The 14,514-nt window shown below is 26.7% G+C and overlaps 1 protein-coding gene across 5 annotated transcripts in view; it reads left to right on the forward strand.

The window, feature by feature from the left end:
* Positions 1 to 14,514, forward strand: part of LOC117182378 (titin-like) — a 45,094-nt gene that overhangs the window by 22,850 nt on the left and 7,730 nt on the right. For all 5 annotated transcript variants that reach the window (XM_033375587.1, XM_033375583.1, XM_033375585.1 and 2 more), the window contains 4 exons: positions 761 to 950; positions 5,182 to 5,327; positions 7,524 to 7,831; positions 12,331 to 12,562. In XM_033375587.1, coding sequence (XP_033231478.1) covers positions 761 to 950; positions 5,182 to 5,327; positions 7,524 to 7,831; positions 12,331 to 12,562 — 876 coding nt within the window. The remainder of the gene's footprint in view (positions 1 to 760; positions 951 to 5,181; positions 5,328 to 7,523; positions 7,832 to 12,330; positions 12,563 to 14,514) is intronic.

A 14,514-nucleotide genomic window follows, 5' to 3' on the forward strand; every position in this document is an offset into this window, starting at 1 on the left:
GAGGGAGCTCTTCTTAATATTTTGACACCAAAATCATGTCGATACACCTTACCGACTGCGAGTAAAGCCACCCACGCTTTAACTTGACAGACTGTACATGAGGGAAACAAATTATTTTATTATACAAAATTTTAAAAAGAAACAAAAAAAATGGTTACACAAAGGTGTAGTACCTCATAATTATTTATGACTAGCCCAAACGTTGCACATGTACGCGTGATGGTCGCTGGAAAGATGAACACTGTGCTCTTGTCTTCCTGTCTACTTTGTAAGCTAAAAGTTGATATCTTACTTTTTTCTCTACTTGTTGTCGTGCGCCCTTGCACAAACTTAAAAAATGGATTGTTTACACATTTCACTAACAAACGTTTATAATTGATGAAAACGAAAAATCAAAATTTTAGTAGATTTGACATAGTACACATATGGGTCACCTGAACCCTGCTTCGATTTCAATCGCTTCCCAACGACGAATTATTACTTGGCACGTTACAAAAACTGTCTAAAACTGTAGTCGGGGCATCGAACTATACTTATAATTCTACGGTAGCGCAATTTATTAAAACGCCTGAGCTCTATTTTTGGTCAAAGTAGGTGACAGGGTCAATTTGACCCAGTGTGTACTGGAAGGGTTAATGAAGTTACTTTCACAAACAAAAAACACCTGGCTTCTTTGAAAACCCTAATAAGAGTGAAATAAGATAATAATTAGTAACCGTATTATCTGTAATTTATAAATGCAATAAAAATTTTTTTACAGTTACAAGAAAAACATGAACTTGTTAAGGAACGTTTGGCAAAATTGGCTCGAGTGCTAGAATATTCTTATCCATCGTACAAAAAATGGTTGAACGCGGTCCAATCCAACATCGGCACTCCAGTTTGCAGATTAAAACCACCGAGACGATGTTCTTTAAAACAACCCCATACAAATCGTTGGAAGTTCACATGTGAGTATTATAATGTGTTTTTCCTCTTAAATGAGATTTTACTTTCGCCTTTTATGGGTTATATTCTAAAATGTACATACGTATAAATAACATTCGTACCATAGAAAGACTATATTTTAATCAATTTTAAATAAAATATTATTTAACATTTTTCAAGTAAGCTTTACTGTCTTTAAATAATACATTAATTTTGAAAATAAGAAAATTCAATTTTAAAAGAAAAGAATTTTTTTATTTTATTTTTCCTTTATCTTTTCTTTCGATTCTCAACTTCGGTATTCATTTTATTTGTCGCAATTAATGCAATTGAATAGAATTTAATTTAATTTGGAGGAATCAGTTTTTATCTGTAAAGATGAAAAGTGTTGTTGTTATTTATTAAAAATGTATGAATACGTGTAAAAGTGATAGTGGTTATAGATAAACTGGTATTATAGAAGAAATGAAGTTCGGATGGATTGGATATTTTTTGATAATTATCTTTAGTTCCTAATTTCTAATGCATTTCTTCATGTCTGAATTTCGATTGTCGAGCTATATTCCAAGGCTTGAATTGTAAGTGATTTGTAATTTGATTGAAATACTGGGCTTCCAGAAATGACAGTATTTAATGATTGACAAAAAGCCCATCATTTCTATTGCATCAATGACAATTGTAGTGGATCTATTTCAAGAGTGTCTTCCAGTCGACTTAGTGAAGTGAAAAAATATAGGTGTTTGACTCATCTCATATGGTTCTTAGTCGCCGAAAAACAAATGTCTTGCATGTAATTAAGTAATAAGTGAAAATAAGCGGAAAATGCGGACAAATTCTGTGCTTGTTAATTAAAAGATATGAGCACTTTCCATTAGAAAAGTGAAGCTTTTGTTCTGTAGTTTATAATTGATATAAATCAAGAAATATGATAAATATTTTTCAAGAAGGTGTTGAGTGGTAACATCTATTGCGATGTGCACGAAATTGACTTGCGTATGTGTATGATTTTTTCAGCTTTGAATGAATTTCGTATTTTAAGTGACATTGGAGAATTGTAGAATTTCGCCACGACGGGATTACTATTACAGGGTGTTTATACTACCTGGAAAACCTTTAATTGTCAGGATATTTTTATATATAAATCTGGAAAAACCTGGAAATTTCAAGAAATTTTTTTTTTTAATCAGGGAATTTTTTCGAGAGCGTGCTTATTTTTTTAATTGCATTATAAAATTCAATAACAATGGTTCTTCATTTGTAAAAGTAGATTTATATCACTGTATTTAACTTTTTCGTTCAAAAGTCTTTCTTTTTTTTGTATGAAATAAATTTTTTAACGGAAAATTTAATTATTCTAATTTTGGTAGAAAATTAATACTTTTGGTTAAAACTTCATATTTTTGTTTGAAGATTCAACTATTCCAGTTTAACATTCATCGTTTTATTTAAAAATTCGTATTTTCGGTTTAAAATTCAATTATTCCAGTTAAACATTCATAATTTTAGTTCAAAATTTGTTTTTGAAAATGAAGCTTTTTTGAAAATACATCTTTTTGGTTTAAAATTCAAGTATTCCAGTTAAACATTTATCATTTAAGTTGAAACTTCATCTTTTTGATTGAAAATAAAACTATTTGGTTGATTGTTAAATTCATTTTTTTTTAAGTTCGCCTTTTTTATTTAAAATTCATCTATTTGAGATCAAGTTTCGTAATTTTAGTTGAAAATTAATTTTTTTTTAAATTACAAATTTAACTATTCTATTTTTGGTTGAAAATTGATCTTTTTAGTTGAAAATTAAACTGTTAATTGAAAACATGTCTTTTTTAGTTAAAAATTAAAGTTTTTTTGTCAAATAATCTTTCTTGTTAGAAGATTAATCTCCTTGCTTGTAAATTAATCTTTTTGGTTAAAAAAAAAAAAAACAACTTGGTTGGAACTTCAACTTTTTTCTTAAAAATGGATCTTTTTGGTTTAAACTTAATTTATGCCAGTTAATGATTCATGATTTTAGTTTAAAATTGATCACTTTGGTGGAAATCTTTTTTTTCTGTGAAAAATTTGTTTTTTCAACTTAAAATTTAACTTCTATTTTTTATTGAAAACTTATCTTTTCAGTTCAAAATTTAACTATTTGGTCGAAAATTTATTTTTTATATTTGAAAATTCAGCTTTTTGTTTAAAGTTGACTATTTGGCCAAAAATGCATATATCTTGTTGAAAATGCAATGTTTTTACTTGAAAAGTTAAAATTTTGAAGCTGTTTAGATTGGTTTTCTATAAATATGCACTGAATTTTAGGAATAAGAAGCGAAAATAAAATTTTGTTTGAATTATTATTCAAATTCATGGACTTTAAGTGCAGATTAAAGAAATGATTAATTCTGTTTTTAGTATTATTTAACTAATTAGAGGTGCTAATGTATTTGAGATTATCTTTTAATATAATCTGTCAAAGCTTTCTTAATTAAACATAATAATTAAATCTCTAGATACTGAAAAGAAACATGATTTATAATAAACTTGCGAAACAGTGTACATATTCCGAGTCGATTGTTTTCAAAAATGCGAAAAATTTCATTTGCTCCATACTATGAAAAATTATAGGACCTGGAAAATTGAAAAAACCTGGAATTGTCAAGGATTTTTTTTCCAGGATATGAGTAAACACTCTGCAATAGATAAATTTTAATTTTTTTTATTATTTCCAAGTTTTTTTTAGAGAATATTAATAAATACGTTCTATTTACTTTATATTACAGGGACTACAAATCGTTTTTAATTATTTGAATTGATTTTTACGATTTCTAAAGGAAAGATTTCAAGAGATTCGAAAGAATTTCAAAAATTTTCAAAGAATTTTGAAGGATTTTTAATTATTTCGAGGGACTTTGAGAGAACTTCGAAAAGTAAATTAAATTTCAAGGGATTCTTAGCGATTTCAAAATTTTCAAAGATTTTAAGGTATTTCAATGAAATCCACAATATTTAAAGGATTTCATAGAATCTATCAGTATTTCTGTGGATCTCAAAGATTGCTAGGAATGTATGTGAGGTTTTTAGAGAACTTTAATGAATAAGTTTATTTTGAAAGACTTCTACGATTTTCAAAAGGAATATTTCAAAGTATTTTAAGAGATTTCAAAGCATTTCAAGAGATATTAAAACTTTTAAGCGATTTACAAGAATATTTGTAGGATTTCATATGATTTTTAGAAATTTGTAGATAAATTCAGAAAATAAGCAATCTTTCAATCTAGTGTAATTAACACCTCTTTTTAATTTAAAACTTTTCGATTGTAAACATTTCAGTTTTTAAAATCTGTCTTTGGAAATCGCTATCCAAATATTTGCCTTTAAATTGAAAGTCCTTTCAAAAAAGGATAGAATTAAATTACGTGACTATAGATTTTCTCTTTTATCATCATTGTACAGGACCTTTCCATACGATCTGAAAAGTTCAGTTAATTTTAATATTACAAATTAAAATGCGAATACTTTTAAATATTTCCAAATTCAGAAAAATCGTTTGTAAAATTTTCCAGAAAATCCCGAATGGTAATGATTGTGGCTGTGACTAAATAAAATTAATTAACGTCTTGAATGAATGTTGTTGGTGCATCGAAATCGAAACTACTGTGGTAATGGTTTCCAATAATTCATAAAATTTTGTGACTATTTCATTCAGGAAACTAATCTTGATTCTTCGGCTCTTTTCTTTCTCTTTCTTTTACCCTCTCATCTATAATATTTTTGGGCCCAGTATTTCAATCTCAACCTTTAGTTTTATTATTAATTCCTAATTTTGATTCCTTCTAGTTGTTAACACTGAACTCTTAAACTTAATATTAAACTTACCATTAATCTTAAACCTTATTCGACTCAAGTCGGAAGTTTAAACGAAAGAAAAGTGCTTGTGTTCAGGTTACAACTAAAAATTGGGCCTTGAACGACAAGTCTGTATTAAATTTGATGAAACCATTAGTGACTGTGACCTACAAAAAGTGTCGACTGTCTTGAAAAAACACCTACCATACAATATAGTCAATGTGATTAACGCCGTTTTATTAGTATGTTCTAGGTGGAAACTATACATATAAATGGGTATTATCCCAATGAAAAATAATTAAAAATAATCTTAATTAACTCTCATCGCGGTGCGTCAGCTTTGCGCTGGACGCCGTGTCAGAGTAAAAAAAAAACCACACACAAAAAACAAAAAGCTCAAAACAGCAAATTCTCTTGGCATTTTAGGCAACAAAAAGCGCGAACAGCTGTCTTCGGAGGACGAGAATAAGAGGAGAGGAAGAATAACCTGGACGTTGGAGCCTTCAGGTGCCCAGGATTCAGATTTCAATAGTCCCATCGAATATCCACCTTTTGTAATGCGTGCTGTCAAGGTACACATACTTTTTGATACATAACAAAAAAAAGCGCAAAGCGACAAAAGTTTCGCGTGAGAGAATTCTGGCAGAAATTATATGTCTCTAGCCATTGGAACAACAAGGGATGGGTGGAAAATTCTCTTTTGCGGAATCTGCAGATTTAGAAAACGAAGACTCTCTACCCGCAAGGGTGTTTGTCTTCCTCTTAAATCTAAATCTAAATCTTCATCAAGGGCAAAGAAATAAAGAAAAACTCTGATCCACGATTTGCCGAAGTATATAACGAAGACTCTCTACCTGCAAAGGTGCTTGTCTTAAAAAATCTTCACCGACAAAGTCAAAGAGGAAAGAAGAAATACAACAAACATCGAGAATCGAAATTAAAAAAAAAACGAAGAAAATCAAAGAATTCAAAGGACATTCGATTATTTGCAGCCTCCAATAGCTCCATTCGCCAGTAGCTGATAAGGAATTGATTCAAAGAACTTCAAAAGAGACTCGAATCCACTTTCCGATGACCATCCAGATTGTGAGATTTGCAATTGAAATTTAATATAAATTACAAATGAAATTTTGATGTCACGAATCAAGAGAATCAGAAGCGGACTTATGAATTGAATGAAGAAATTCGACGAGATGCTTGGACGGAAAAATGCTGAAGACTTGGAAGATATTATGCTGCTTTCTGATAAATAAATTGCATGATTGACTAATCTAGTCTTTTGTGTTTTTATCAGAATTTCGAATCGATTGACAAAAACAATTGTCTCTTCGATCTCGAGATATTCAATTGCATAATCGATTCAACGCAATCGAAATGCGCGAATCAAAAGAAAATTGGAACAATAAAATCAAATTGTGACAGAAGTGGATCAAGAAGACTACATTAAACCCAATTCACTAAAAATGGGCCAATCCGAATAAATCAGCAACAATCAAATTGTTCTACAAATTTACAATAATCTAAATCTTTAAAAGAATCCAGCATTCAACGTTCAGTTTTTTTCTACCAAACTTTTGTATTCTTTACACCAAAAGATACAAGAGGCAAGACAAGTTCTGAAGAAAGATCTTTAAAGTAAATCTGCAAAGTGTTAAAAACTTGGAAATTCGAAGCGCTGGAATTGATTATGAAGGAAGAGTTTTTTTTTCTCAAGACGAATCCAAATTCAGCAACGATAAAGAAGAGAGAAAGTCATCGATTCCATCCGTCCCTTGTTCGCCCTTTTTTTATAAAGGACGCCTGTGGCGAGTTAAAAATTAATCCACAGCACTGCATAGATCGTTCAGTGAGGAGCTCAAAAATATTGAGAATTAGAGAAAGATTGAGATTAAAAAAGATTGATAAAATGATTTGAGATTAAAAAAATAAGTGCCGAAGATCTGCTCATCTCGGAAGATTTTCTTTACGAGCAAATATGAGTGAATACTTGACTTAATGAATCAAATTTTAATGATCCTTAGTGATCATTTTAATCTTTAATCTAGTCTTTCTTTTTTTTAAAGTTAATCGAGATTTTTGTGACTGTATCCCAAACGATTGTATCTTTGGTAATATTGAAAGAGTAATTCTGCTAATTAAATGTTGAGACAAGGCCAAGTTTTGTTTATTTCTTCATGCACTTGAGTTTGATGCTGAGAATCACTTTATGCTGTTACAAATGTTCGCACGGGGTTTCAATAAAATTAGAAAAACTGGTTTCGCTCTTGTCTTTGTAGTTTTTCTTGTTTTTTATTTTTTATTTTATTTTGATTTAGATGCTTTAAACGCTGATAAAATAATTGAATAAGGGAATAAAAGCATTTTGTACTTTGGATTTTTAGTCTAAAAATTTTTAATTGATAACTTGTGTATTAATTTGAACTCTTTGATTTCGAAGTAAAACATTAATGACAATACTTTCCAATTTTTACTTTTTGAAAATATTTTTCCATTAGTTTAAAAATTACGATTTAAGTATGAAGATCTTTTAAGTTTGGAAAATTCAAATCTGATTAAAAAAATTTCTATCAATCGGAAGAATTTCTCAAAATGAGTGTTTTTGCCGTTAAATTCTGAACAAATACTCAATAAATGATTGTCCCATGCTTATGCAATTAATATTTTTTAAAGTTTTAAAATATTAACTCAGAATAGTAATGCCAAGAGCGATGCCAGTTGAATGTTGGTAATACGAACAGAAAATTCTGCAATTTGTTTCTCACTTCCAGATATTTGAAGAATTTCTGGCAACCACATCAGTGGAATGTGAAGAAGGATTAACATTTACGCGAGAAGAGGTTCCAAAAACAATCACTAACATTTCTGATGTAGTCGCCGTTGATGACAAACCGGCCCCGAAATTGAAATTGGATTGGTTATGGCTTCTGGTTCGGTGTAATCGGAAAAACGAACTTATGTTTTTTGTAACGGCCAAAAACCTCAATGCTGATATCATGGATCGTTTGAAATGTTTATTTGAAACCGGACCTGGTAAAACTTGCAATGTAAAGTCACTTTACTGCAAAACCATGCTGAGGTAAGTGTTGAAAAAAATTATTTTATTAGAGCAAATTTCTTCAGGCTGGACGAAAAAAAGACTGGAAAAAGATAGAGAATTTATTTTTTAACAGAGAATATTTCGGTATTGTTCAACTCTTCACAATTTTTAAAGAAATGGTTTAAAATGTAAATAAAGAAAAGAAACTTTTAGAACTCATTGAATCAACAGTTTTTGCTTTTGAACTGTTTTTTGTATCATTTTCGTTGAAAAAAATTATGTTCTTAAAAATGATCGCCATTTTGTTAATTTTTAACTTTTTAATATTTTTTGCGGATTTCCATTTCTAATCAATGCGTACATTTTAATTAAAAAAAATTAAAAAGTGCAGTTTTTGATGAATTAAGCAGTTTAAAATTAGTATCGTTCTAAATTGAATTTTTTTATATACAATGTTATAAATTGATCAACTCTAAATAAGAATTGATTAATGATTTTTAAAAATGAAATTGTAGTTTGAGTATTAAAAATTGAAGATAAATTGATTTTACAGAGCGATTCTGAATCTCTTCAAAATTTATAAACTAGTTTCAATTTTACGTGGCTAATTATATTCAAATGTTGCTTCAGTCTAAAATATTCCATTTATAATCCATTCAGTTTCAAACATTTTTATTCAGAAGAAAATACATTTTTTAATATTTAGTAATGTTTGACTGTTTATTTTAATTGAGCAATTATAAATTAAATATTCAAAATTAAACAATTTAAAACTGTATTGTTTAAAACATAAATGCTTGAATCGTTAAAATTTCAGATAGCTAAATTTAAACTTTGAACTTTACAATTTTATTCTTATATTTTAACTGATTTTTATTTGCAAGTGGAATTGTTGAATATTTATGTATAAATAACAGTTAAAAATTTAGTAGGTTTCAAAGATTTTTTGAAGATATCTAAAAAAAAATTTAGAAGTTTTTTCAAGCATTTTGGAAAGTTTAAGAAGTATAAATAAACTCTAACGATTCCTAGGAAATTTTCTGAAAATTACTTTATTGTGAATATTTAATTTTTAGGGAATATTTAAAAATATTTCTAAAATTTGTAAAACACTAATCTCGAAAGATTTAAAGGTAATTTTTTTTATTCGCCGGATTTATTAATTTGCCGAAATATAAATACAAATTTTATGTTTCTAAAAAATGTAAAACCAAATTTACATCTTTGAAGATTTCGAACAAAAAATTTAGAAGCTTTTTAAAACTTCTTTGAAGTTTTAAAAAGAATAACAAATTTGAATGAAGATTCCTAGGAAGATTGCAGGATTTATTAAAAATTTGAAGAAAATTTTTAATAATTTTAAAATATATTTAGAATTTATGTAAAAATTTCAAAAATAATTGGAAAAGATTCAAAAAAAAATTAAGTAAAATGTAGATTTTTTAACATTTTTAAATAAAATTGTAAAGCTTTTCAAGAATTTTAGAAGATTTCAAAATATTTAGAAGTTTTGAAAGGATTAAAAAATAATAAAAAATTTAAAATGATTTCAAAAAATGTAAAGCAAAATGTAGGTATTTGAAGATTTTGAATAACAAGTTTAGAAGCTTTTTAAACACTTTGGCAGATTTAAAAAGAATCCAAAAATTGTATGAAGATTTTAATGTTAGGGATCATTTAGAAAAATTTCAAAATATTTCCAAAACTTGTAAAAAATGTCCAAGGTTTTATAGACAGTTTTTAAAATTTTGCATGATTTATTCAAAGTTTTAGGAAAAATTCTAATTATTTTAAAAGATATTTAAAATTTTAAGATTCTAAAAAATGTAGAAGCTTTTTAAGCATTTTGAAAGGTTTCAAAGGAATAAAAAATTTGCATAAATATTCCTAGGCAAATTTAGAAATGATTTTTTATCTTAAAAAATTAATTTTAAGAGGATATTCATGATGGGAAAAATTGAACACGTTCGATTGAATAGATTATCTTAATATTAAATTAATTGAAATTGGAAAATTTGGCCTCTTTTGGTGGAAATCAATCTTCTACACTGAAAATTAATCTTTTTATTGGAAATGTCATGATGCTCGTTAAAGACTCATCATTTAAGTTGAAAATTCATGTTTTTTGTTTTAAATTAAACTACTTCAGTTGAAAATGAATTTTTTTAACTGAAACCTTAAATATTCAATTGTTGCTTGACCATTTATCTTTTTAATTTAAAATTCATGTATTTTCTATAAAATTTGTATTGTTTGGAAAAATGATTATTTTATTCCAAATTTAGTTCAAACTTGAACTTTTTTAGTTTGAAAATTTAGCTGTTTGTTTAAAAATTGATCATTTTGAGTTGAAAATTCAACTCTTTGATTAAGAATTATTGTATTTTTTTAAAATCGTCTTTTTGGTTAAAAATTCATCTATCTTTTTGATAATGCAAATTTCTGCTTGAAAATTTAGGAATGTGAAGCGGTTTAAATTCATTTTTAATATAGTACTTATATTATATTCCTAAGTCTGCAATAAATTTTAGGAATATGTAGATAAAATAAAAATGTGTTTGAATTTTTATTCAAATTCATGGAATTTAGAGACAAATTTACCAAGTTATTAATTATGTTTTAGTATTATCATGACTCACAGACCGGTCCCTATATTCTCTATTGTACCCTATATTCTGTTCAAGTCCCTAAAGTACCATATTTTCAAGGTTTGGTTCCTATGGTACCATATTTGAAGCCCATAATGGAACTTTCCAACAATTTATAATAAGATCAATGCTTTCAAGAGTCAAGAATTTTGAAAAACTAGCAAAAATCCGGGAATTTCTGTAAGAATTAATTGTACAAAATAAGGAGGCCTGCCACACAGTCACTTTTCTTTCAATAAATAAACTCATGGGTTAATAGTGATTAATAGTGATTCAATTCAGGTCCATACCTATTTCTGAATTATCCTGAATTATTTTGAATGATTCCAAGAAATTTATAATAGATTTGCATAGTTTGAAGGAATTCTTAAGATTTTAGGATATTTTAATCAGGAGCTTTTAATGTAAACTATTTTAGGGAATTTTAAAAGATTGTAAGAAAATTTTGATTAATTTAATTAATTTGAAGGGGTTTCAAAAGCGTTTGCAATGTTTTAAGTTAAAGAATTTTCTCAATTTGTTTGGAAGATATGGATACATTAAAATATTTCACAAGATTTTAAAATATTTCAATGATTTTAAGGGATTTTAAAGCTCTCAATGTATTTGAATACATTTGACAGGATTTCAGTAAATATGATAGAATTTGACGGAATTTTATAATATAGATATTTTAGTGGGTTTAAAAGAATATATTCACGATAAGTAAGGTATTTTGTAGGGTGTCAAAGATTTTATATTATTTTTTGGAATTTACCCTACATTCTTCTAAATTCACTCAATTCAGTGGTTTTTGAAAAAACTTTGTTTCATTCGACTTGAAGTCTTGTAAACTCATTTCAAATTTGTAGGCAATTCATCTAATTCTTTTGAATGCATTTTTAATTTTTCTGAACTCATTTTAAACTTACTGAATTCAAAGAATTTTTAAATATTTTTAAATTGTTTTTAATTCACTTGATTGCTTTTTAAATTCAGCTTGCTTTTTTATAAATTTCATTAAATTGTTCTCATTTACCTTAAGTTCTTCTATATTCGATCAAATTTTACTGAAATAATTGGAGTTTCCCAATTTTTTTTTGTAATTTTTCCAATTCATTAAAATTATTTTGAATTTTTCTGTAGTCATTGGTCACTTTTTTGGTTAAAAATGAGTAGGGTTTCAAAAATTTGAATTATTTTTTGGAATTCAGCCTGAATTCTTATTAATTAAACCTAAATTCTTTTAGATTCTCTGGAATTCTCTTAGGTTTTTTTAATTCGTTTCATTTCTTCTCTAAAAGTAATAAATTCTATTTATTTTTTAGGGATTTCATCAAATTCCTTTGAATTCTCTTGAATTTTTCTAAGCTCATTTAAAAGTTACTGAATTCAATTAAGTTTTGTCATATTTTTAAATTGTTTTCACTTCAATCGATTTTTTTTATTTCACCTTGAATTTTGATCAATTTCATCGAATTCTTTTGTTTCTCTTAAAATCCTCTAAATCCATTCTAATTTTATGGAAATCAATAAAATTCATTTGAAGTTAACTTGAATTTTTTTTAAGTCATATGAATTTATCCTGAATTTTTATTTGCCATCTGAGCGACAAAATATTTAAGAATATCTTGTAATATTAATTAAATTCCTAGAAACTAAAAAGAACATTATTTTTAATAAACTCAGGAAAAATTATACCTGGAAAAAATTGAGATACCTGGAAAAAACTTGGAAATGTCAAGGAATTTTTTACCAGGATTTGCGCAGACACCCTGAAAATTCAAGAAACACCTAAATTACAGGGAATTTTTTCCAGTTCGTGCCTTAAACACCCTGCATTTTTTAGTTTTAAACGTGAAAAATCGAATTATTAACAATTAAACATGCCAAATTATCGTATGTTTTCAGAGCTGACAACACAAATCATTCGAACACGACTTTTGTTATGGGACTCGAAGCTCTTGAAGAAGTCGTTGGAGGAGTAAAACTCCAACTTGGACCAAAGACAAATTTCTGGTCGAATGCGGCAGGTGCTGAAAGTCTTGGAAATGCAATTTGCGATCACCTTGCACCGACACCAAAAACTACAGTCGTCGAAATTGGATGTGGGATCGGATTGATGGGTCTTATGATGGCAAATGTAAGTATTAATTTAAAAAATAATTTATTTATCAATTAGTCATCATGCAGGGTGTCTATCCTTCCTGGGAAGGATAGACACCCTGCTGTTTTTGTTAAAAACTCGTTTTTTCCTGTTTGAAATTAATTCTTTTAAATAAAAATTCAAGTATACCATTGTAACTGCATGTATTTTGATGGAAATTTACCATTTTTTTGGCAATATTTTTTCTCTTTTGAGAGAAAAAGCTTTCATAGTTAAAAATTCAACATATGTTCAAAAGTCCTTTTTTTGGTTGAATTAAACTGTTTCTGATTAAAAATTAAACTCTTTTTTGATTGAAATATCAACTACTATCTTTTTCATTCAGAATTAATCTTCTTTTGAAAAGAAAAATTCTATTACTTTGGTTAAAAGTTAAAACCTGTTTTTAAAAACTAATTTTTGTTGTTGAAGGTTTTTCCTTGGCTGAAAGTTAATTTTTTACTGAGAATTTAATTACAGTTGAAACGTGAAACTATTTTGTTGAGAATTGTTTATTTTTTTATATTATTAAAATTATTTTTTTTGTACTGAAAATGTAATTATTCCAGTTGAATATTCCATATTGTTAGTTAAAAATTCATCTCTTTAGTTTAAAATGAATTTTTTTTACGGGAAACTTAACTGTTCAATTTTTGTTGTAAAAATTATTTCTTTTTTAGTTGAAAATACATCGTATTGTTTGAAAATGTAACTATAAAAAGAAAAATAGAATCATTTCATTTTTGTTTGAAAATTAATTTTGTTGTTTTTAAAAATTAAACTATTTGGTTGAAAATTCATCCTTTTAGTTGCAAATTCAATACTGCAGTTAATACTCATGATTTTAGTTACAAATTTAACTTTGTGTTTAATAATTCAACTATTCCAGTTGATTCATCATTTTAGTTAAAAGTACATCAGTTTGGTGAAATTTGTTTTTTTTTTCAAACTGAGATTGTAATCTTCAATTTTTTGTTAAAAAATGATCTTTTTTCATTCAAAATCCAAATATTTGCTTGAAATTTTGACTTTTTTAGTTCAAAATTCAACTATTTTTTGAAAAATTCATGTATTTTGTTAAAAAGTATTTTTTTTGTATGGAAAATAAATCTTGTTTGAAAACGTATCTTTTTTCGTTGAAAATTCAAGTATTCCAATCAATATTCATAATTTTATTTATAAACTTATATTTCGGTGAAAAATTAAAATTTTTCCAGTTGAATATTCCATAAATTTAGTTAAAATTCAATTTTTGGTTTAAAATTTAACTTTTTTAGTTCAAGATTAATCATTATAGTTGAAAAGACATCACTTTGATTGAAAATTGAACTACTTTGTTGAATTTTTAATTTAAAAAAAATATCAACTGAAAATTTAATATCCATTTATGTTTAAAAATTGAACTTTTTTAGTTTTAAATTCAACAATTGGGTTGAAAAATGGTGTCTTTTAGTAAAAAATTCAACTATTTCGTTCAAAATTCATGTATTTTGTTGAAAAATCATCTTTTTGTTAGAAAATTTATCTTTTTTCGTTGAAAATAAAACTACTTGGTTGGAAGTTAAACTCTTTTGTTAAAATTTCTTTTTTTTGTTTGTTTAAAAATAATCTATTTCAGTTGAAGATTTATACTTTTAATTTAAAAGTTGGTTGAAAATTTGCTTATTCTGGTGGAAAATTATTTTTTTTATTTTAAATTTAACTATTCTATTCTTGGCTGAAAACTGATCCTTTTTAGTTCCAAATTCAACGTTTTAATTGGAAATTGATCTTCTTTAGTTGAAATTCAACTATTCGGTACTTTAGAGACAAATTCAAGAAATGAATTGTTATGTTTCCAATATTACCTAATTATTTAATTAATCGATGGTCCCTATATATTCAAGAATATCTTGTAATATAAGTTTTCAAAGCTTTCTAAGTGAAATATACTAATTGAATCTTTAAAA

Source organism: Belonocnema kinseyi, chromosome 10 (genome assembly GCF_010883055.1).
Source record: "Belonocnema kinseyi isolate 2016_QV_RU_SX_M_011 chromosome 10, B_treatae_v1, whole genome shotgun sequence".
NCBI lineage: Eukaryota > Metazoa > Arthropoda > Insecta > Hymenoptera > Cynipidae > Belonocnema > Belonocnema kinseyi.